A 25190-nucleotide genomic window follows, 5' to 3' on the forward strand; every position below is an offset into this window, starting at 1 on the left:
TTTACGTATTGTTTTGGAGATTTGTTCAAAATCCCGCTCTCCTTGTTGAACCTTGGATTCCCACTCCTTGATTTCAGACCAATTCTCAGGGACAGCCTATCAAATTCACTTTAGCACTGATGTACCCCTATTGGGCTGATAAATCAAGAGAGGCGTGCCAGAAAACCCAGTAGGCTACAAGTTGCCAGATGGCTGACACAGCCAAAGCCTCTATGAGAATTGCTCACCTGTTATACTGGAGATAATGTCCACATAGGGTAAATATAACATGAGATGGTGTTGAGTGGGATATTCTCATTTTGGTATCCCTCTTTTATCTTCTTATTCAGCCCCAGATGCTGAAACACATGCAGTGTAGCATTGGGGACACTATTAGGCTGGCCCAAGAGACTCAGGTTCAAATCCCCATTTTCCCATGAAGCATCCTGGGTGATTTTTGGTGGCTCATTCAGCCTAATTTACCACTTGGATACAAAATGGCAGCAGAGGACAGGACTCGCAATAATGGGTTTAAATTAGGGGCGGAAAGGTACCAGCTGGATATTAGGAAAATATTTTTGCACTGAGCAGCAGAATCTGCTGTCTAGAGAGGTGGTGAGCTCCCCCTCTCTGGCAGTCTTCAAGCAGAGGTTGGATGAACACTTGTCAGGGATGCTCTAGGGGAGGGGCTGGCCTTAATGGCCCCTTCCAACTCTATGATTTTATAAAATGGAGGGTGGGATAAAGCTGCATGAATAGAATCCACATATAAAACTAACTGGGGTCACTTCTTGACTACTGGAGTATTTTGTCCCCCCCCCCCCAAGCAAAGGGGGGAAAACAATTTTCCATTTTGGACTGGTCAGGTTGAGTATCATTCCCCTTTCTGTTCCAGGTTCACTCTGGCCAGGAGCTCTATATGAAAACCCAGAAGTGCGAAATTTAAATACAGCAATTGACCATGCATTAAAAACAAAGGAAAAAATGTATTTAATCAGGACAATCATTTGCATGCCTTATTTGGTCTGCAAAAAATTGACTTTCTTATTCACACAAATGTGATTTGGATCTCCTTTAATGGCTCTTGGTGGAACACTGGTGTGCAGTATATTTAGGATGCTGTTTATACTGAGTCAGACCATTGGCCTATCAAAGTCAGTATTGTCTCCTCTGGCCGGTAGCCTCGGGTTAAGGCCTTTCGCATCACCCGCTACCTCATCCTTTTGACTAAAGACGTCAGGGATTGGATCTGTGCATGCAAAGCAGATGCTGTGCCACTGAGCCATTCCCTCCTTCCCCCTCCCCTCAGAACATGCCCACCCAGGGACTTGTAGGTATGTTGGGGTTCCTCCAAAGATAAGGTGAACTGGAAACACATTTCCCAGAAGTCAAAGGGTTTTGGAAACCATTGTTCTAGAGGTCATCTCACTTCCGAAAGGGATGGCTATGAGCACTTGCAATGGAACTCTGCACAGCATATCTGGTGCGATCAGAGGAATAAAATATATGTTACACAAATGTCATAAATTAGAATTTGATGGGAATGTTCTTCAGGCAAAACACGAGGCAACGTATAGGTGGTTGGGGCCCTGGGAGAAAAGCTGCTTTGCAGAATCTCAGCTTTGGTGCTCTAGGGATGTGGAGGCGGGTAATCTTGTGCGCATCTTGTCAGCGGCAAAGAGCACGCTGAAACTACCCGCAGACTCCAAAACAGGTGCTGACGTTCTAGCCTGTGAGGAGGCAAAGATGTGCAATTGTCTGTATAGTCAGAGGCTCCAGCTCTACTCCCAAGGACAAAACGGTTTTATCCCAAAGCCTGCAAAAAGAAAAGAGGGGGGGGGGGAACCCTCGAAAAAAATCGGTAGGAATATTTGAAGCTGCCTTCTACTGAATCAGACCCTTGGTCCATTAAAGTCAGTATCGGCAGCGGCTCTCCAGGGTCTCAGGTAGAGGTCTATTCACATCACCTAGTTGCTTAGTCCCTTTAAGTGGAGATGCCAGGGATTGAACCTGGGACTTTCTGCATGCAAAGCAGAGGCTCTACCACTGAACCACGGCCCCTCTCCCCGGTATAAAACGTGTGTGGCACAACTATCTGTTTGAATTTATACAGTCGGATATCGTGGAGATGATGCGTCAGAAGACTTCATGGGAAGATAAGAACAGGGAAATCACGAGTAGATGGAAGACCTATTTAGAGTGGGTATCAATGGAAGGAAGAAAAGGCATTCGGTGGAAGATCCAGACTTTGTGCCCGTGGCTGGGGTTAAGAGACTAGAAATTATAAGGAGTGGGGTTAGGGAGGGGGATGGGTGGGATGGAAGGGAATAAGAAAAGAACACGTTATACAATGTATGTAGAAAAAGAAATATATATTTGAAACGTGTATAAAAAGAAACAAAAAAAAAACGTGTGGGCGCACCCGATTTGCCCCATTACTTCTTCGCCTGCAGACATCTGGAGCCCCAAAGCGCCTCTCTCCCCTATCTCGTCTCCAGAGAGTGCTTGCCCCTCACCCCGGAACAGACAGCGATGCCCCAGGTGGGAGCAGCCAAAAACCCCCCACCGGCCACTCCATGGTGCATGCGTGGGCACGGCTGCAGCCGGCTGCATCCTTTGCCCTGGGAAGCGGCGCCACCCTGCCGAGGCATCTTCGCCCTGCTCGCGTCCGCCGCTGCTTCCACCCCCCCCCCCAGCAAGGCTGCAATGGGGGTGGGTGGGTCACGGCACCTTTAAAGCCCTGCACATTTTCCGCTGTGTACAAACACACCAAGGTCTCGTCGCAAAGTTAGGGACTCCGGGCCCTTTTTAAGGTGGCTCTGCAAAGAGTGGCTGGGAGAAGCGCGGCGGGGGTCCCCCGGGCGCCCGCCCCCCACCTCCCCAGCGGATGCAGGGCGAGCTACCCTGGGGTGGGGGCAGCCGATGGCTCGGTTGGGGGGGAGCAAGCAGGCCGGTGCTGGGGCGGCCGCGTTGGCTGCAGCGAGGGCGGCGGGAGCGGCACCGGCGGATGGCCGCCCCGGGCCACCTTAAGGAGCGGTTGTTGGGGCTGCGGAGTGGGAGGCTGTCAGCAAGCACATGGAGATATTAAAGCAGCCTGCGCTTTTCCTCCGCAGGCAGCAGCAGCAGGGTTGGTCTCCGGGGACGGTCGGTGGTCTGTGTTTGGGGTGATGCTCCTGAGTGATGGGAGCGAGGGAAAGGCCCCCGCTGGGGGATGCGCTGCTAGGCTCTGCCCCTGGGTGTGTGCACCGGCCAAGGGGGAAGACCCCCAAGGGCTAAGGAGAGGCATGGCTTTCCCCAGCGCAAAAGGTCTGATCTTGATGTGGGGGGGACACAAGACAGAACGGCATCTAATAAAAGCCTGAGTGCCAAATCGCAGGTGGGGGTCTGTCCCTGTTGAGCAAGTCATGTTGAACAACTCGTCGTTGTTGTTAGTAGTGCTATTCGCTGCGCAACTTAATTGCACGCTGGACCTTGTAAGGCAGGCTGTGGTTCCTCTGGCTGCGGATAGATAAGGATTTGGATCTGAGAGGTGGTACAGTGAGGTGGCACTGAACACACACACAGCAGGAGGAGTCCAGGCCCTACACCCATCGCCTTTTGACCATCACAAAGGCCCTGAGCTGCAGTGTTTTCAACTAAGCCGGAAGGCGGCAACTTTTGACAAAGGGAAATAATCTGATGGGCTTGGCTCTGGAAGGTGGTTCCCCAGATTCCCCATTTGCCAAAAAGCATCTCAAGGCCTTGCTGCTTTCATACTCTTTCCTACATAGTTAGGAAGGAGGGACATTGAATATCTGCCATACTGCCAGACACTGAGAGAGGTATTTTAGTCAATTGAATCTAGTTCCTTTTCTTAAAAGGGTGGGGGGAGAGGTCAAGCCTAATCTCCATTTTCATTTATCTGTGCTGATTTAAGATCTGTTTTGTATAGTCAGTGAAGTAAGCCAGCTGGGGTGGCTTGTTTTATGAGTTTGTGATATTCCAAGAAGGAGAGGTGTTTTGTGTTTTTTTGCTGAAGTTGTGTGTTTGGATTACAGGTTTCGGGGGAAAGAGTAAGTTTCTAATAGCGGGGGTTGCTTTCCTGTGGGCAGTTTTTTGGGGAACATAGTTCATTTGTGTTTCTGTACAGCTGCATTGAATTAAAGCATCCAGCCTCAGGCAGAATTGGAGCTGCTCCATAATAGTATCTTCTTAGTCTGCTGAACCCACAACTAAGTTCCATGGATTTTTACATAAAAGAAATAGGATTTACAGTCAATAGGGGGTATTTCCACCCAGAAAGGCTACATCCCAGCAGTTTCTGCTGCTCAAATGAGTCCTGTGAGACCATTTTGAGAGTTACCTTGGGGTAAGTTTGTTATCTGCAGTGCTTTGTTTCCCTGATGTCAGAAATAACGTTTCTGTGTGCAAGACAAAAGGGAGAGGAACCCTGATGAATGTGCTTTCAGATTTATCTTTTGTGCTGTGGGGTTTTGTTGTAGATGCATTTTTTATGTACTAGTGTTCAGGCTTTTTTGCCTCTCCTAATCCTTTTGCATTGGATAGACTGTTGAATGAAAACAGAAATCAGTCAAATTTTCTTATGTTCTTTAATTTAAATGACCTGGATGTCAGTCACTTGCCTATAACTCAAATGTATAATTGCCTTAAACACAATTAAGGAAACTTTGTACTGTTAAGAAATGTTCCTCTTATAACTCTCATGGGATAAAGCCTGGGAAAGAGTTTGAGCTCCTGTTTCCTCAGCTATGGACAGTAAGATGGAGCTTTACGTTTCATAACTGTGAGCTTGCTTTGACATGCCATGCTTGCCCCATTCCTTAAACTCTTTATATCCATAATCCACTCAAGGGCGGCTAAAGGTTCTAGTTCAGCAGTGTGGTATAGGGCAGTTGTTACCTCCCAATATTGTGAAGCATCTTGCAGTTTGGAAAGCTCTGTATGATGCCCTAGACAAAGGAGAATCGGTCTTCCTGTTCTGTTCTAAGCTTTGTCATTTATGTGGCTGGCCCAATAGGAAATTAGGGGACATTCCTCATAAATAGGCATAGTTCTGCAGCCTCTGAATAGACCTTCTTTCATGACTATGGTTGGGTTGCTTTTATTTCCTGTTTACAGTGCTTTACTTCTTTTAACTTTTGCAATGGCTCCCTCTTGTCCTTGTTTCTTTGAAATATTTTAGTTTACCGTTACCGTAACCCTTCATGTATAAAATTTCATATTGGGAAATAGCTCTATGCAAGCCACTAACCTCCAATTAGATACTTTGTTCAGGTGGAGGATTGCATTGTCTACACTCCAGGCCTGAAATTTATGTGAACAAAATCAGGAGATTGCACTGCAAATCTTAATGGTGCGTACAGTCTGCTGCTCACAGAGACAGTGTGTGAGTGTTACATTTCTCTCCAATCCAGTGATTTATGGTATTCTATATGTGTGCTAATATGTGATGCATAGCAGTGGTAGATATGACATTGGGAAACCATCACTGTTAGTTGTTGATGGCTCCCCTAACACATAATGTCAGAAAGTTGCATTATCTGTGACCTAGGATTAAGAATCTGTGAGCTGTTCGTTGCAGTATAATAATGTCTTGCTCTACCAAACATTCTGATAGTGGAGGTCTCCAAGAAACAAAGACCGAAGAGACAGTACTATAGGCTGTTCTTCAGTCTGTAGAATAGGGCAATGAAGAGGGTGGGAGGAATCCTATTTCTGCTGTGAAACTCCATAATGTCCTTCATTACATATAGTGGATTTAGGATGAACCTCTGTAATTGTGGGGTAATCCTGCTAAAGAGGGATGGCCATCAAAAGTTTAGATGATCATCTGAATTGATAATAAAACATATTTATTGGTTGGCCTGCTGTGGGTTCTGAGGGGAGTTTTCTAATGACCTATCCTGTTTGTTTTCATGATCTATTAGTTAGAGCTGAGATATACAAGGCAATCCTATAGAATTACTCCAATCTAACCCCACTGATTTCAGTGAGTTTAGCCTGGAATAACTCTGTGCAGGATTGCAACTGTTAATGTCCTGAGATTTAACATTTTTTTTTAAAAAAAATCCTGTGATACCTCTTCCGGTACCTAGAAAACGAGATCTCACTTTGTCCCCAAAGTGTCCTGACGGGAAGGCCTGAATCACAAGGCTTTTATGTGGTGTGGCCCTTTGAGATTTTGGATAGCTACAAGAAGCTATGCAAAACCCACATGGTGAAAGAGATCTGTATGGTATTTGACGCCAGTCCTCATTCGACTCCCATGGTATCAGTATAACTGGCGATATTGGTGTACTCTTGGGAAGTGTACAGCCCAGGTGCAGAAGAGTCCCATATTTTGGATTTGGAGAAGAGAAAATGAGCCTAGGAGGACTTTATGCAGTGGGTGGCAGGCTTGCTGGGAGAGCTGCCGCCTTTTCCCCATAGGCAGTAGAGTCCAATAGCAGCAGCAGCAGCATTTTCTTCCCACCTCACAGGCGCCCCTGCTCATCCCTCTCCCCCGCCGCCGGTCCCTCCTTCCTCCCTCCCCCCTCCTTCTCGGGCGCTGGTCCGCTTTAAGGCGCGGGGCGTGGCCCGGCGCGCGGCTCTCGCGCGGCTTAGAGGCGGTGCTGTCGCGAGCGCGAGCTCGGGCACTGATTGGTCGCGACGGGTTGAATGTAAGATGGCGCCCAGGGAGCTGTGAGGGGAAAAAAGACACGGGGCCTGAGGTGGCGACGGCGCGAGGCGGCGGAGGGGCCGGGGTGAGGCGGAGCTGTGCTAATCCGCGGGCGTCCAAGCGGCGCTCGTGGGAACTGGGGGAGGGGGCTGCAGCACCCCGGAGGGAGGCGCGGTCTCAGACTTGTGGTGGTGGGGGGGGAGGAGAGGAGAAGGAGGGGAGGGGTAGCGGGGCGGAGGCGCGCCCCCGCCAGCCCGGCCTGTGCTCTGGTAGGGCGGAGGCGCGCGCACGCGAGAGGGATGATTATTGAAGCGGGTTCTGGACTCCCCGCCCCCCCTCCCTCCCTCCCTCCCTCCCTCCCTCCGCTTTCGCGTGCACGCTTGCGGCCTGCTTCGTTCCCTGTGCTCGGCCCCGCCTCGCCCACCCCGAGGATTCTAGGCGGGGCGCGCCCCCGCCGCCTTTGCCGCGCGGGGACCTCTCGAACGAGCGCGAGCCCGCGCCGCGTTCGAACATAGTCGCTCTCTCGCGCCCGCGCGCGCGCCGCTGGAAGGCGCCGACTCGGGAGGCGGCAGCAGCAGCAGCAGCCGGCGAGGTTCCAGGATGAGGCCAGCGGGCCCTGATGCTGCAGAGTCCCCAGGGAGGCGGGGTGAGCTGCGCCGGCCGCGGCCGCTCTCCTCACTCCTGAACCGTTTAGGCTAGCTTTGGGCGAGGAGGATGTTCCTCCCCACCTTGGCCAGGAGGCTGCAATATTGAAGGCTAGGGCAGGCCTAGGCGGGGCCTTTGCTTTGCGGGCTTTCCTTATCCCTAGAACCAATGGTATTCATTTATTTGTCAAGTGCGTGTAATTAGCCAGACGTTCTGCACTGAACTAGCAGTGTTTTGAGATACCTGAAATGGGCCAGGTAGGCTGTATGAATTATTCCTCACAAATAAATAACTTTTTTTTTGTCATTCACCTGCACACAGTTTGGATTTTACCCTTTTTTTGGGGGGGGGGAGTTATATCAGTGTACCTTCTAACAGCTGTCTATAGGTTGAAACCATTTTCCTCTTTTTAATTGTGCTATGTCATAGAGCTGGTTATAATGACATACTGAAGCCTTTTTCTGGGTTTCGGGGTCTGCGGGTCTAATTGCTGAGCTCTTTCTTTTAACGTTTCTGTTTGTTTTCCTTGGGGTTGCATACTTGTAAGGGGATGTACACTACCACAGTGCCTGTTTGCTCAAGCTGGTGGGGCAGGCAATGGAACTGTTACCTGCCTTGGGTGGTTCACTACAAAAATGGTATTAATAGAAGGCAGCAATGCCCGTGACCTGTCAGTTAGTTTTAAATTGCTACCTTGTTCCAAGCTCCACATACATTAGTGCTTGTGAACTCTTTAAAAAAAAAAATGTAGCTTTTACAAAATATTGTCGAAGGCTTTCACGGTCAGAGTTCATTGGTTCTTGTAGGTTATCCGGGCTGTGTAACCGTGGTCTTGGAATTTTCTTTCCTGACGTTTCGCCAGCAACTGTGGCAGGCATCTTCAGAGTAGTAACACTGATACAGAGACACTGTCCTTCAGTGTTACTACTCTGAAGATGCCTGCCACAGTTGCTGGCGAAACGTCAGGAAAGAAAATTCCAAGACCACGGTTACACAGCCCGGATAACCTACAAGAACCAGTAGCTTTTACAAAGTTCAAATTCAGCACAGTTCTATAAGGAAGGACTTATTGTCATGGATACTTTATAGTACTTGTTCAGAAAAAACATTTAGCCATTTAAAGGGATGTAGTGGCATTATGTGATGGTGTTGCCTTCTCTGTGTATAAATGTGTATAAAAATGGGGTGGAAGGCTTTCTTCTGTTTTCTCCAGAACACAGGTCTGAGAATTCAAGACATATAAGAAATGCATGCACAATTGTGAATGGTGAGTCTAGATTGTCCTCAGGCTGCAAATTTAAATGCCTAGGTTTTCTGAAATGTCTGCCAAATCAGTTTATCCTATTCTTCCTAATGTATTTGCAGATAAGGGGAAGAAATTTCTTTAGCAAGGAAAAATTGTTCACAAATTGTTCACAATTTTTTGGATGTAAAGTCACGGAAAGCTTATAATGCTATGATGTGTGTCTGTATGTTAGTATAGTTGCTTGTCTTTGATATATCCAATGGTTATTGACATTAACATCAGAAATATACATAAGTGAAGTATTGTTAGATGCTGCCTGTAGCAATAGTTCACAACAGAATAGGTGAACAACTTGTGAATGTTATCCTTGCTATGGCACTAGACTTTAGAATACCTACTCTTCCATTGGTGGTGGTTAAAGTTAAAACAGCAAGAGATTGCTCCTAGTGTGGAAGATACCAGGGTAGTAAAATACCTTTTCACAGATCATTTGGGCACCGTACAAGCTCCAGAAGAACTGCTGCTATTTTAAGACTCTGTGAACTTCAGAAGCGTGCATACTTCCATACCAATCTTTTTTTTTCTCTCTCCCTCCTTCAGGGAAAAAAAATTACCAACTTATTTTAGATTCCACCTGTGTAAGGTATTTGGTGAACATATTATGCTTGTCTAACTTTCTCCTTTCCGGTGTAGCAGTGATAGCAACCAAAACACATGGTGGGAGGGAAGCAGAAGTCCTTTTTGTTTACAAATCATTTGGCATTGCATAGAGGGTCGAGGAAGGTAGGGTGTCCTTCAGCACTCAAATGGCAATTAATTTAAAAAGGGAACTTCGAATCAGTTTGCAGGTATCATAATTTAATAGTGCTGTCAGTTGAGCCAAGCAGGATGGCAGTGAGAAATGGGGAATAATCTGAAAAAACAACAACCCAGCATTCTAGTACTACTCAGAGACTAAGATCCTCTCCTCATCTCTCCTTCTTAACTAATACTCAACAGCTCTCAGTAGTCGGAGCACCCTCCTCCCAAGGATTTTATGTTCTGATCAGTCCATTTATGTTTTTTCTATTGCTTTGCAAAGTCATGTTTTTCTGTGTATCTGGGAGTTCCCTGAGTATGTAGAGATTTCCTTGTCTTTGGATGGCCTGGTTTTGCTGCTGCTTTGACAGGCACATGGGACAGCTACTTTGTTATTAGATTTAGTACTAGTGTAAAAGGTATGTTTGTGTGTGTTAAGTGCAGTGAATTCGCTTCCAACTCATGGTGCCCCTATGTATCCACGTCCTCCAGAAGTCCTATCCTTGACAGCCTTGCTCAGGTCTTGCAAATTGAGGGCCATGGCTCCTTTATAGAGTCAATCCGTCTCATGTTGGGTCTTCCTCTTTTCCTGTTGCCTTCAGCTTTTCCTGGCATTACTGTCTTTTCCAGTGTTTCAAAGGTATGAGGGCCTGAAATACCATATGATGTAGCCCCTTGCAGTAATAGGTTATAAACTATTGCTTGTAGATACTCAAGAGTATCAAGATGCCAATGGAAGGAGACTGCAGCTCTTCAGGTAATTTCTGTCAGTCAATCCTAAAGTGTTTGTCCAGTTGATATGTGACTCTTTAGAATTAATAGAAGTAGCTGCTGTCTGATTTATATTGATTTGGTGGTGCTGATAGCAGGTGTATGGAGTAGATTCAACCTTACATTTCCCTGTAGGATCTATCTCAATGCTCATGCTCACCCCACACCCCCAGTTTTCATTTTTTTTTGTCTCAGCCCTGGCCTGGGGAAAGATGAGTCCCACCAGCAAAGTAGTCCATATTTTCTTACCTCTTTGCAGGGAGATGTGATGGGTGGACTAATTCCTGTGTAGAACTGGAAAGGTCTCAGTGACAACTTAAGGACTGTAGTGAGCCTACCTAGATTTTTGTCAGTGATGTTAAAATGTGACCAAACTTCTTCCATTTTTGTTCATTTGAATTTACCATATCAGTTCTACTTATCTGCACATTTACTACTTGTATGTTTTTTTGCTCCTTAAAGCTGTTAGTGTAGGTGCTAGACAGCACTAGATGAAAAGCCAAAAATCCCTACCTCTATATAGTACTTATTTCTACTTCCCAATTAAACAATTATTTTAAGCTTGCTAGTTTGGTGTAAAAATTTGGACCTGCCTTGAACCGTAAGGAGAGGCGGGATATAAATGTTTTAATAAATATTTCAAACAAGTTTATTTACAAGGTTCCTATTATAGTGAGGATAATCCACATTTCTCCAGTTATCTTTCAGGCTCACAGACAGAAGATAAATATCTGGAATCTTACCAATTCTTTATTGTAATGAAAATTGAGCTTCCTGTATTTACTAGTGTTCTTTCTGATTGGAACGGTTAGTTTTTTAGCAGCCTGTGTGGGTTTTTGAGCTTTCGATTTCCCATCATAGCACCATACCTTATGAAGTGACTAAGCAAATTGTAACTCAAATATTTGTGTCAGTGTGCAAAGGCAGAGAGAGGGTAAAAGGACTCTTATTTCCAAAAGGCACTGATTTTGAAAGCAGTGAAGCTCCAGAATCTGAATAGATCTTTTACCACTTGATTATGTATAAGTGGGATTTAACAATAAACACATTTAGGGTTTAGAGTAGACTTTCCCTTCTATTGCGAAGCTTACTACTAATTTGAGAATTATTACCTCTATGACAGTAAAATTGTGCTTTATAGAAGCTGCTTTGGCTGATTTTTAGCAAGCATTGCTAAATGCATCCCTTCAGCTTTTGGTGTGTCAAAGATGTTAGATTAAATCTCCCCTGCTCTTGGGAAATTGTGTTTACTGGGTCAGTAGCAAAGGGAATAGCATCATTAGTTCTCCTGTGCACAGCGAGCTAGACAGAATATTTCGGCTAACCGGAAACTTCATTGGAAAAGTAATAATTCTTTTTTGTGTTGAACATTTCAGTTTGAAAACCTCAGAAGCTAAGATAAGAGAGATGTTTCACATTAATTGTTTCTTAAATTGAGCAGATTTTACTTGTTAACTATTTACATATTTCTATCACATGCACCAGTCTTAGAGTAAGTAAACTGTAAATGATTGCATACAATGACATTTTATGTTTTGAAGAAAATGCTTGGCATGGCTCCCTTGTTTTTTGGGTCCATATGCATTTGGCAACATACAGGCATCACATGTTTGCAACAATTCCCCTAGCCATTGGGCTTCATATGCATGAAATATAATTGTATAGTTCTGTTGGAGCGTTTTGTGATATTGAGGGGAAGGGGTCATGGCTCAGTGGTAGACCATCTGTTTTGCGGGCAGAAGGTTCCAGGTTCAATCCGTGCCATCTCCAGCTGAAAGGACCAGGTAGTAGGTGATGTGATAGACCTCTGCCTGAGATGCCAGTCTGAGTAGACAGTACTGACCTTGGTGGACTGATGGCGTGATTCACTATAAGACAGCTTCATGTGTTCATTTGTGCATTACATAGAGCAGTGCAGTTTTTATTTATTAAAAAAAGGTTAATTTGCTGTCTTTCCCCTATCTTGGGTGGTTAACAATAACTTAATACATTTTATTGGCTCTTATTTTTAAAAGAAACAAAATACCCTACTGAATGATACCAGGTCTTAGCTCATGCCCCAGTAAAGGCCTTAACAGACAGACTGGTCTTACATTTTCTCCTGAACACCTGCAAAGTAGTGTCCTCCTAATCTCCTTGGTAGCACATTCCACAAGGTGGCTGGAATAAATGAGAAAGTGTGGGCTGTGGCAGAAGATGAGTGTACCTTCCGGGGCAGAAAGATGGTAAAGAGAAACAGATCTGGGGAGTATAATTGGGATGTGGATTTGTATGAAGAGAGATGGTCCTTCAGCTGCTGCCATCTCCTGCCGGATTACATACCGCCCTTGGTAACCTGACTCTTCTGCCTGTTTTAAACAGATCCCATAGTTACGTACCGTGCTGGAAATTACTGCTACATATAAGGTAACTATGGGATGCATCCTAACAATGGGGGTACAGCGACCATGAATTAAAAGTAACTTATATAAACTAAAACAAACTGGATAAAACAAAATCAGGAGCAGAACAGGCAGCTGCTACTAGTCTAACGCCACCTTGTTTTTACAAACAACCCTTCTCAGAGAGAATATAGAGACAAATAGCATTTTTCAGAGGTCTTACTGGAAACCAGGGGTCCCCATCCTTTTTGAACCTGCAGACACATGTGGAATTCTGACACAGCATGGTGGGCGCAGCAACAAAATGGCTGCCACAGGAAGGTGGAGCCAGCAAGAAAAAGATTGGCACAGATTAACTTCAGTAACACAGTGTAGATCTTTGTGCTGTGGTAGCTGCTGCCGCCAAAGCAATGTTTTTAAAAAATCTGCACAGCCAACTAAAAGCCTTGCTGGGCAAAAGCCCTACCTGGCCCTACCCACTCCCTAAAAACACTTTGTGGGCTCCAGAAAAAGAGTCAGTGGGCACCATGGCGCCATCAGGCACCTTGTTGGAGACCTCTGCTCCAAACCAACCAATTGACACTGTTTGCAGAAGGAAAACTCTTATTAAGTTGCTCTCTCGGAGCATTACAGGATGGTTTAGCAAAATTAACACCTCTTTCATTGAATACATTACTAAATTTGATGTGATCTTAGTCCAGGAGACTTGATCACAGGAGAAACTGGCAATTATGCTTTTGTTGCATACTCACTTAAAGTGACTCCTAGTGCCAAAGGTAGTTGATCCAAAGATAGACCGGGCATTTTTGTGTCTGCTAATACCAGTCTTGAATCGTGATCTTCCTTTGCCAGCATACTGATTCTTGAATTCAACTTAAGGCTGTTTTTTATTAATGTTTTCTTCCCCCGTCAGCAATTTCGGGTAAAAAACGATGGTCCAAATTTGAAGAATACATGAGTAATGTGGTGCTTTTGTACCTAGAAGCCTCCATTATAACAATTGGGGTAGAAGTTGCAGCCATTACTGGGAGAAGTACAGGAGCTGTCACAGGGTGGCAGCAAATATGTTGCTCCGGGTGATTTACAGATGGGGCCTGACATACCTGCTTGATGTATTTTTTTAAAAAGGCAAATTTTATTTACTTACTTACGTTAATTATAGCCCGCCTTTCTCACAGGGACTCAAGGTTTATTACACCTAGTGAGCCAGTACAATAAAAAGGGACATTCAGTAACCAATGCGTTAGGATTTTAAAAGTCAGAAGAACTGAAGCGTAGCGTAAGTATTCACTTGACACATTAAGTGGTGCAGAATTTACATAAATACGATCCTGCCTACGATAAGCTCTACAAAGCAGTATAAACCACAGTCCCTAATCATTTATCCAAGTGGGTTGGTAAAACCATTTTGTGCAGTGCAACCCTGTTATCTGCGGGCCCAAGACATTGTCCATTGATTTCCATAGTAGCTGGAATTTCAAGCCTTACGCAGCATTCAAACATTGTGGCAAATTGCATTTAAACTCCGATTGGGTATGAACAGTTTCTGCTGTGTTCATGCACACTTCTCACGTCTCCCTTTGGGTACAGAGCTTGGTGCAAAGCTTCCTGATCTAATCAAGCTCCAGTTCACTGTTAATGGCTGAAATCACATGGCATGATCAAGTGGATGTGTGATGTTTCCTCAGCTTTAATAAAGTTCAGTTTGTTAAAGCATCTGGTTGGGTATTGCGACAAATTACAGTTTGCCATTCTGGTGCTGTATGCTAGGAGAAGGAAACGTGTGAAGCCCAAGGACTTCAGTTTGTTCTTGTTGCAAATGGAAATTTGTTTTTCAGCCACAGCCTCTCCAAGTGTACTATTATGGATGTTTTGGGGGGGTGTTCTGCATACATGGGGGAGATGAATGTCATTCCATTTGAAAAGTAATACCGCAAAATTGCTTTAGAAGGATTGTGGGGAAAGACTATATAGTATTTCAGGATTCTGGGCTGCTGCTACTACTCTGTAGGATTCCATATATCAGATGATAATGCATGTTTTGATCACTTGATTTGTCTTGTGAGTGGAGCTTGAATTGAAGTTTGTTCTGGAAAATCATGCAAGCGACAGTGCTTTGTAGTTTAGGGAAGTTTAACAGATAGCAGCACATGTCTGTTAATGCATAACTTTTTCAACAGGCTAGCTGGCGGTATTAAGCAACTGCATAAGATGAGCTGAAGAATTGTGCCAGCCTGATTTATAATGGCATCTGAGGTGTTAAAATCCCCCTGTAAGCAAGTGGCTTAATATGTTTGTAGCAATAACTACCAGGGAGGCTAATAAGTGCTTATTTTCTCTCTCTAAGGAATCCTGAGGACCTTGCAATATGAATAATTCCTTGGAGAACGCCATCTCCTTTGAAGAATACATCCGTGTGAAAGCGCGATCAATCCCTCAGCATAGGATGAAGGAGTTTCTGGACTCCCTCGCTTCAAAGGGTCCTGAAGCCCTACAGGAGTTTCAGCAGACGGCTGCTACCACCACGATGGTATACCAGCAGGGTGGCAACTGTATATATACAGATAGCACAGAGGTGGCTGGATCTTTGCTTGAACTTGCTTGTCCTGTCACGACAAGTGTCCAGCAGCAGACCCAGCAAGAACAGCAAATACAGGTGCAGCAGCCTCAGCAAGTTCAGGTAATAAATGCTTATGACTATAATGAATGGGATAGATTGTGTTTCTTTCCTGATACCCCACAGAACCCTATTATACTAATTCTATATCCAAAAGTGTACTAGTGGATCCCAGCGAAGAGCAGCATGCTAATTCTAGAATCATAAGAGTTGGAAGGGACCACCAGGGTCAACTAGTCCAGGGCTTCTTAAACTTTTTCCACTTGCAACCCCTTTTCGACCGAGAAATTTTTACGTGACCCCAGGTATATAGGTATATAAAATGGGAATACAAATCAAACATTTACTGATAATAAATCATATTTATTTTAAAACAATTATTTGATATACATATAACTTTACCATTGACGGTTGCCAAATTTTTTGCGACCCCCCATTCAGTTATGCTACCCCATATGGGGTAGCGACCCACAGTTTAAGAAGCTTTGATTCTAGTCCAACCCCCTGCACAATGCAGGAATCACAACTACCTCCCCCCACACACACCCAGTGACCCCTACTCCATGCCCAGAAGATGGCCAAGAGTCCCTTCCTCTCATGATCTGCCTAAGGTCATAGAATCAGTATTGCTGACAGATGGCCATCTAACCTTTTACCGCCTCCCGAGGAAGCCTGTTCCACTGAGGAACCACTCTAACTGTTAGAAATTCTTTCTAATGTCTAGACTGAAACTCTTTTGATCTAATTTCAACCCGTTGGTTCTGGTCCGACCTTCTGGAGCAACAGAAAACAACTAAGCACCATCCTCTATATGGCAGCTGGAGCACTATTGTATAGTTTGAAATGCAGAAAGGATTATCAGAAAAATGGCAGTACCGGCTGAAATGTACCCCCCCCCCCCCCCCAGTATTCACTGTTCAGTCCATCTTTAGAGTCAATGGTGTCCTGAGTTTTCAGGCATATTCCTCTCCCTTTGTGGAATTGGGAGTGCATTCGCACACAGCTTCTCAACTTTTTTTTTGAACTTTGTCTTTATGTGACAATAATCCCCATTCTGAGTGTGATCTTAGTTTTAAGCAAATGTCTTAGGATAACTCCTCATATTTGTGTCTCTTAGTGTTCATATCCGAGTTTTATGTTCTAGTTCTTAAGCTCATTGTCACATACCTAATTATTGTGTCACAGAAGAAGCACCTAGGCATTTGTTGACGTTTTGTTGCCAGTGTGTACCAGCCAGTTTTTTGGAAAAAGTGGCAGGTTTATTCTCATGGCTTGGAAACTTTCTAAAGCATTACTATGAGAGGTTCAGACATATAATAGTATAATACACTGTAGAAAAATATTAAAACAATATAGCGGGTCCTACCTTGCCAATCTCACCTTTCCCTTCCTGTATTTTCATGGTGTGCAAGGAGATTGGCTAGCAAGACAATTCTTTGATGACAGTGAGCTATGCCTGCCCCTGCCCTGGTCATGGGGGTACAAAGCTAGTCACTGGCGACTGTTTGGGATGATATGTAAATAAATGATGCTCCTGACACCAGCCCCGCCGCTGATTTAAGGTGTTGCAGAAGGTGTAACTTCCCTGTCTGGGACAGGATCTTAATTTAAAATGTTGCTAGTGGAGGAGATTGTGCCAGGAGTTTTGCCAGTGCTGGTGCTGGAACTCCTGCTGCCATAAGACAGCTCTCCATAGGCCAGTTTCTACGAGCGGGACTTCCAGTTGCTATATCTACCATATCTGCAATATGTAACTGAGTAACTGGAGACTCCTCACCCAGCAGAAGGAATTAAGCGTATTAAAAATCGTGATGCTGACTTTTAAATACTTGATTTGCCCTTTCAGTGGAAAAGGGGATGTTTTCCAATGTAGTTTAAGCTAGCCTTGATTTACCAAGTAAACTTCTTCTAGGGAGGAATTTGGTCCTTGTTTTATTCCATTACTTTGAAGCAAATGCACATTTTGTGGCCATATTGTCTTGAAGTAACACTGTCCTTCAGTGTTACTCCTCTGAAGATGCCTGCCACAGCTGCTGGCGAAACGTCAGGAAAGAAAATACCAAGACCACGGTTACACAGCTCGGATAACCCACAAGAACCAATGAACTCTGACCGTGAAAGCCTTCGACAATATCTCCTGACGTTCAGAGTGAAGCAATGTGACAAGCATCATGGGGTTGTATTTCCATGATCAGGAGGCTGCCCCTGAGGAAGTCCTATTCTATGTTCCATAAGCTTCCTTTTAGCAAGTGAAGCAGAGCACCGGAAACCTATTGCAGACATGCCATGTCTGCCTCTCAGACTTGTGTGTCTGCTAGCCCTGATTTTCTTTTCTTTACAAAATTGAATTTGATTCAAAAATACTTGGCTGTTTCTTGCTGCCCAAGCTGAGTTAAGATAATACTTTCATTTAACCTGCTTCAAAGGGCTTTATTTGTTTTAGAAAAATGCTGTCCAGCAAACTTGGGTGCCCTTGACATTTTTTTTAAGTGCAACAATGCCTAGGCATAAACATTTATTTGCAAGTGTGCACTGAAGATTTGTTGCTGAAATTGTGCTTTCTCTGGAGGTTGCTGTCACTTTTCAACAAACATCTGTAACAGCAATCTTGGTATATGGGAGATCAGATATTAATCTAGGATTTTAATCTATCTGCAGCACTCTCATTAAAACAGTCTTAACCCCTTGTATAGGTGCAAAATGGTGAGAACTTGGAAGAAACCAAGTTCTGAAGGAGTAGAACAGTTCTTTATACCAACTCTTTCATCACTGTTCATCTTGAAGGTATCTCAGAGGTCATTGGTCAGTCCCTTTCCCTTGAGGCACAGGATTTCCACACAAATGTAATCCATTGGTTCTTGTAGGTTATGTAATCCACATTTCTCTTCTGGTTGAGGGAGAAAAGCTGTGGGGGTTGATGGTTTTTTTAAATCAAGAGGCAATCCACATATCTTGTGTTGCATCTTGCTCAGTCTTCACACTTTTTCAAAAGGCTTTCAGAATTCTTGTGGGTTGTTGGAACACTTTCTTGTGAGGGTTGCATGTTGATATCCATATTGGACTAAGAAATACCAATTCAATAGACTTAAACATGGTGCAACGAATAAAAAGTGTACTTCACTAGCCTGGCATAGGGGTGAAATGGACCCCAAATAACTCATGAAAATAAATTTTTAAAAAGTGAGCATCACCAGGTACAAAGAAAAAATTACTCTTCATTTAGCTGTAGCAGTACAGGAACAGAGCAGCAGTAAAGAAAATTAAAAATACAGTATTTTGTTTCTTTCACCTATATGCTCTTTTCAGTTTCTCATTCAGTGCTATTCTGGTAAAAGTTATCCCTAACACTGCCAGTCTGTGTTGCAGTTAAAGAAAATTGCAAGTGTGGTGGGCAGTGAAACATAACAGGCAGTTGTGATCTCATCAACGTTGAGGAAAACATGGAGCGGAGAGTTGTAAAAAAAATTCATCTGTTTTTCTTCTCTGGGTCAGTTTGATCCCACTGTCTTATTAAATAGTAAAGAAAGCTATTTTCTTATTCGTATCTCTGAGGGATTTAGACTAATCCTCAGAGTGCTGGGAAAGGTGCGTTTCCTCGTTTTCAGTAAACAATTACAAAAGCAGAGGACAAAATCAAAAATTGGTATATGATACGTGCTGGTAGTCTTCCGTTGGCAGTTGGCACTTGATTCAGAATAAACCAGTTTCACCACCTCTACCTCCCCAGTTCTACTTGTATGTAAGTTTGCACAGGAAGCATGCTGGGCAAAAGCACCAATGTAATCAAACAGTATAGAGCCTTTTCCTTAGTACAGGAAGCAAACTGTCTTAATATAAAGCACAATAGGCCTTTGGCACCTTAGAAAGCACAGCCCTGAGAAATTGTTTGCGTTGGAAAGCTCACCTATGCAACAGCTGTAGAAGACCTTCATCATTTATTTGTGCCGGTTTTATACACACACATACATACCTTTGTTTTTTACATGGTTGCTCAACCTTGTGGTCTTGCAGCTGGATTTGTGGACTCTATTGAAAGACATTGTGTTTAGGGAGATGATGAACTTCCATTTGTTCTTTGGTTCATTCGTACCTCCAAGTCTCCTTGATGTTGTGGTAATAAAATATGCCTGAAGCTGCCCTAAGTCATCCTTCCCAATACTTTTGATAATATCAAGAACTGGAGGTCTGTGATTTGTCAACTTTTCTGTTTTACCCTGCATTCTGTGTATATCTGCAAAGTAATATTTGTTTAGGCCCCTGTGTTATTGATTTTCGTGTATATGATGGAGGTTTACCTTGTGATTGTAATCTCGTTGGTATGTTGCTTCAACTGCCTCTTCTTGGTTTGGATGAGGCTAGTAAAGAGTGAGGATAAAACAAGTTAGTTGTTGTCCAGATGCCTTAGGGAGTCACTTGAAAAATCTTACCTGTGTTGGGAATATAATTTTTAAATCCATATCAGCTCTTACAATTTGATGTATGTGTTAACTATAGAACCTGTTTAGAATTAATGGCAATTAATGGGTCTATAAGGAAATCTTGAATTTTGAATTGATAATCCCCAAACCTGCCTGTTTGAGATCTATGACCCAAATAAAGCAAACATACTTTTTAAACATTCGTTTACTGGATTAATTTCCACATTTACTATACTTGATAGCTTTGATACAGTTTCTAAACATTTAAAGAACATTTTCATCTCACACCACATTTTGGAAATAATTCAGGAGTAAGTCAGAAGTTCCTGCTGCATTTTGTAAGCTTTATAACTGACATCTAAGACGTGTGTTATGTCTAAAAACCTCTTTGTCATGTACTGTATTTGCATGAGAAGATATGGAGTTCGTTCACCTTAACCCACTTCTACTATTGGTTATAATTTGTCAGTTTCTCGGGAAAGATGTGGTAAGTGCGTCTCCCCCTCCCCCCAGCGCACACACCCACAGTAAAGACACTAGCAAATCTGTATTGCCTCTGTGTTCTTGTAGTTGGTTGCTTGGGACGGAGCATGTTTCTCTTGAGAGGTTCTAATTGATATGAATTCCTTGGCCTAATCAAGGCATTGGGGTAGAGGTATTTATGTACCAGAATAACTTTCAAGCCCTTGTTCTTGCAGGTTCAAGTTCAGGTTCAGCAGTCCCCACAGCAAGTCTCCACCCAACAGCTTTCTCCCCAACTCACCGTTCACCAAGCTTCGGAGCAGCCCATACAGGTCCAGGTGCAGATCCAAGGCCAGGCACAGCAGCAGGCTTCCCAGACAATACAGGGTCAAGCACTGCAGAGCCCCAGCCCTTCCCAGCTGCAGGCGGCTCAGATCCAGGTGCAGCACGTGCAGACTGCTCAGCAGATCCAGGGTGCGGAAATCCAGGAGGAGCACATACAGCACCAGCAGATCCAGGCACAGCTGGTAGCAGGGCAGGCTATCGCCGGAGGCCAGCAGATCCAGATCCAGACCGTTGGGGCGCTTTCCCCTCCGCCGTCCCAGCAGGGCTCGCCACGGGAAGGCGAGCGAAGGATCAGCACGGCCAGTGTCCTCCAGCCGGTGAAGAAGCGCAAAGTGGATATGCCTATTACCGTCTCGTACGCTATTTCCGGGCAGCCGGTCGCCACAGTCCTGGCCATTCCCCAGGGCCAGCAGCAGAGTTACGTATCCTTAAGGCCGGACTTGTTAACGGTGGATAGTGCTCACCTGTACAGTGCTACTGGGACCATAACGAGCCCTACTGGAGAGACTTGGACCATCCCTGTTTACTCTGCACAACCGCGTGGTGACCTGCAGCAGCAGAACATAACCCACATTGCCATCCCCCAGGAGGCCTACAATGCCGTCCATGTCAGTGGCTCCCCGACGGCTCTGGCCACTGTGAAGCTGGAAGACGACAAGGATAAGATGGTGGGAGGCACGTCAGTAGTGAAAAACTCTCATGAGGAAGTGGTGCAAACCCTCGCTAACTCCCTTTTCCCAGCACAGTTTATGAATGGCAACATCCACATTCCGGTGGCAGTGCAAGCTGTAGCGGGGACGTACCAGAATACGGCTCAAACGGTGCATATATGGGACCCGCAGCAGCAACAGCCCACACCGCAAGAGCAGGGGCAGCAGCAACAGCAGCAACAGCTGCAAGTCACCTGCGCTGTAAGTAAACTGATTTCAGTGGGGAAAATGTGCTGTGGAGTGTTGAGAATTTGGGGAGCGACAATTGCTATATGTGTGCAGAAGACACTATTACAACTCTTGCCAGAGCGCCCTTGTGTAAAATTACTCCATTTGCCTACTAATACCCAGATTGCAGAATCTTTAGTCTTTTGATAAACAACCTGTGATGTTGTAGAAGTATTAGGGTGGGGTTATCTTTGAGTGTAACCACACTGATCTTGTAGCAGTATAGCCTTCTGTAGGAACTGCCCTGCATGTTATGAGAAACATGTTGCCTTCCCCATGAGAGCTAGAATATCTTTTATGTTTCAGAAAATGTTAAACTGGAGATGCACCAAGAACCCTTACTCTATTGGTTTAAACTCTGTACACAGTTACAGAAGGCAAATAGTCCTTTCCAGGATGTTACTATCAGGAAAAAATGAGGATTGGTATAGATTTCTTGTTCCAGTCTTCAGTTTTCAAGTCATGAATAGATGAAAAGTGGGGAATTAAATAATATCTTGGATTGCACAGGGAAGCATATTTCTGCTGGCTTCACTGTTCCTGCTACAGCATCCCACTCTGTTTCTGAGGATATTTTGATTCTCAGGAGGGCTGCAGAAGAAATCAAGTCATTTTGTTCATACTTATTGGATTCAGTCCATTTAAAAAAATCCTATGATTTTAAACACAGTTTTTAATATGTGAAATTTAGTTGGGTCTCTTGGACAAATCACTTGCATTGTGGCAAACCTGTGATAGCTACAAAGCAAACAAAAATAAGTCTGATCTTCTGAGAGGGAATTCATAGTTGGCCTTGTGTGAAAAGCAGGGGTGTTGGGCTCATTTGTCACGAGGGGCTGGATGTGATGTAAACGTCACTTGGGCGGGGTGAGCCATGCCTTGCCAGCCCAAATCAAGAGTGTATGTGGGGGGAGCTGCCTTGGCTGGCAGGAGTGGCTGCCTCAGCTGGCTCTCCGGCTGGATAAGAGCTCTCAAGGGCCGTATCTGTCACCCCTGTCTTAAAGGGTTTGTTTCCCTGACCTTTGAGTTTACCAGCCAGTAGGACTGGAGGAGGGTTTTGATGTTGTGATGTTTCATAGCAGACCGAAGATTACATATTTTCTTGTTTTTGCGTTACTGGAGCCTGTATTTGTCACCTTTGCCTATAGCGAAACTACTTCCTGCATGCCTTCTGCCCTTTCTGTTGCCAAGAGCATTTGTATTAGAGAACTGACTTTGTACACCAAAGATTATATACAACTTTGATATAGAGGTGAGAATTAATTTTAATATCTTGCGTTGGGCTACTAACAGCACAGTCCTAAGAATGCTTTTCCTGGGAGTATGTTGGGAATAGATGTGGATAGGATTCTGAGCAGCTTTGGATTGTTCTCTAAAAAAATGGCTCATTCTAGAGACTTAGCAGAAAAGAAAAGGAAAAAAAGTAGGAAAAACAAGAGACTGGGCTAAAGGAAAGGCAATTTTTAAAAATTCTGTTTTTATACAGAGAGTGCTGTGGCCATGGTTGCTAGAGTAATCTGTTTGAGTTACTTACAATTCAGTTGAAAATAGAGGCTCCAGATGGTATGGAATAAAGTCAGAGTTGTCAAACACTGGCAAAATTGAGGGAACTGAAGACCCAGATTTTACTATAGTTGCAGGGGTTTCCCCATTCATGGAAAACTGGGGTTGGGGAGAAACCCATTGTAATGTCTAAATGATTTCCTCTTTTCTTTAAACGTTCCTGTTGGGCATCTTGTGCATTAGGAACACTCAGGTTTAATTAAATTGGTTACCTTGTAAATTGACATCTAGTATGGTAGTGATGGCAGTAGTGGCTGCCAGCATACAAATTAAGTTCCTGTGGCCCAGGGTTATTTAAATATAGAGCAGGTGATCTGCAGAACTGTTACCCTCTGGGCCTTGTGAACAAGCACTTTTCTCAAATGACGCAATGCAAAATCTGTATGGAAAAGTCAAAAGAGCACTGCCTCGCAGGCCTTTCAGAATTTAATATGGTTGCAAGTGTTGTATTACCTCCGCCAGGGCAACATGTTTAGTTTTCTGCATTGAAACGGGCTCATTTGCCAAATTCTGAGGATTGAGGGATTGCTTGTTTTGAGAATAATGGGGTGATTGCAGGGTGTTAGTTAGCGCTGTCTCTCCTGCCAAATGAAGTAGCAGTGGAAGTACTTAAGGAACCTGTGTGTCTATAGAGGTGGCACATTTCCTTGCCTATAGCTCCTGACTTCCTCAAGTCAATAGTTTGGCAACTATGTGCCTATTCCGTCTGGTCTTACATTATATGCAAACCCCCTATAATTTTAATTCCTGTGTAGAATGAAGGCACAGTTTCCCCCCATAATGCAGCAGCTGCTAAGTGGCTATTATAGTGTGCTAATGCTGCTGGAATCAGTGGGCTTGTTTTAGAATTCTCCTGCAGACCGGATGTGTATAAGTTGAAACCTTACCCATGAAACAGTCATGGTCATTGATATCTCCAAGGAAGATTTAGGGATGATTGCAATATCCAATTACAGTGGATTTTGTTATTGAATCTTTGTTCTGCCTCATCAGATCAGAATCCAGTCTTTCGGAGATCTGATGAGCAGTCTTGGGACACTTTTTGGAACATTTAGTGTATCCTCAGTTGTCCACATAAATTCTAGTTACTGGGGAATGTTTTTTCTTGAAAGTCCCATGAATGTGCACATATGTGACTTCAGATTCAGAGATCCTAGGATACCTCAACAAACGTTTTTTTATAATTTTTCAGCGCACAAAGTGTAAGTTTTGAAGAATTTCTGTTTAAAAAATATATTCTGTGGTACTGAAGTGTGTAGGCGTGCTCTTCTGTTCTATAGAAAATACGAAAACGTTAAGTTTTGGAATTAGCACTGCTTCATACTGGTAATCTTGGGATGACTCTTTTGATCATAAGCAGAATGATCATAAGCTCTTTTGATCATAAGCAAAACCCCTAGATTACTGTGAAATGAATCCTAATTGGGACAAAGCTGGAGAAATCTGCTTCTCTCCGATGAAAACTGGCTGTGCAAATAATTCCACAACAGTTACTAGTCGGTCTGTCCAAACATACCTGTGAAATGTCTTTGTGATGCATTGGCCTGGAAGAAGAAAGTCTCTGCTTTCCGGTTTACAAAAGCCTCCATGTCTGCCTGTAGGGCAGTTTTACTTGTCAAACATGATTGACTGTTTGCAAGCCTGATTAAAGTCCTCTTCGCTACTTGCCGTCATCTAAGGAATGATCTCACAAGTGTTACTACTTGGTTTTTATTGTCATTTCACTCTCCAATGAAGAAAATCTTTTCACTGCCATTCTAACTGTTAAATTGAAGGGGTCAGCAATACACTGATGGGTGCTTCCTTCTTGTGAGTCTGGTTGCACTTGGAGAAAGCTATTAAATGTACTGTTCAGCTTGCATAGGTAATGCCAGGTCTGAAGTGGTCCACTGTGAAGGTTTCAGCAAAAGGTAATTTCAGCTGACACAAGTTTGTAACTACAGAAGGAAATAGTTCCTCATGCATTCTTGTGTAAGTTTGCACAGTCAGTCTTTTGGCCTTTTATTAACACCTTCCAGAATGCTTCCTTACAGTGGTGTTACCCATCCAGGTTAGGAAAATTTTTACTAAACCAAAATGTCTAATGAAATCTGTATGCTCAGATGAACCCTTGAATACTATAACTGTGCTCTACTAAAAGATCATGCAACTTGATAACCTTTGGTGTTGGGGTTGAGGTTGTCTTACCATCAAGATAACCATTTTTTTCTTGGTAGGGCTTGTTTTAAAGGTTTATAACATCTTCTGTATGCACTTAATCATAATCTCAAAAAAAGACATCATAATCTCAAAGTTGTCGATCTCAGAGTTTAAACAGGAAAAAACCTCATGTGAAATCAACCATTAGTATGTTAAAACAGATTATATGA

At 43.9% G+C, this 25190-nt stretch overlaps 1 protein-coding gene across 3 annotated transcripts in view; it reads left to right on the plus strand.

Moving 5' to 3' along the window:
* Positions 1-6599: 6599 nt before the first annotated feature.
* The window catches only part of QRICH1 (glutamine rich 1), a 30699-nt gene continuing 12108 nt past the window's right edge, over positions 6600-25190 (plus strand). Inside the window, exons 1-3 of one of the 3 annotated variants that reach the window (XM_056855877.1) lie at positions 6600-6638; positions 14826-15158; positions 20212-21231. In XM_056855877.1, the coding sequence (XP_056711855.1) occupies positions 14847-15158; positions 20212-21231 (1332 nt within the window). In that variant the 5' untranslated portion in view covers positions 6600-6638; positions 14826-14846. Of the gene's footprint in view, positions 6723-7016; positions 7076-14825; positions 15159-20211; positions 21232-25190 lie in introns of those variants that run through there. The other 2 variants (XM_056855859.1, XM_056855867.1) reach the window with 2 other exon arrangements.

The sequence above is a fragment of the Euleptes europaea genome, chromosome 1 (genome assembly GCF_029931775.1).
Source record: "Euleptes europaea isolate rEulEur1 chromosome 1, rEulEur1.hap1, whole genome shotgun sequence".
Lineage (NCBI taxonomy): Eukaryota > Metazoa > Chordata > Lepidosauria > Squamata > Sphaerodactylidae > Euleptes > Euleptes europaea.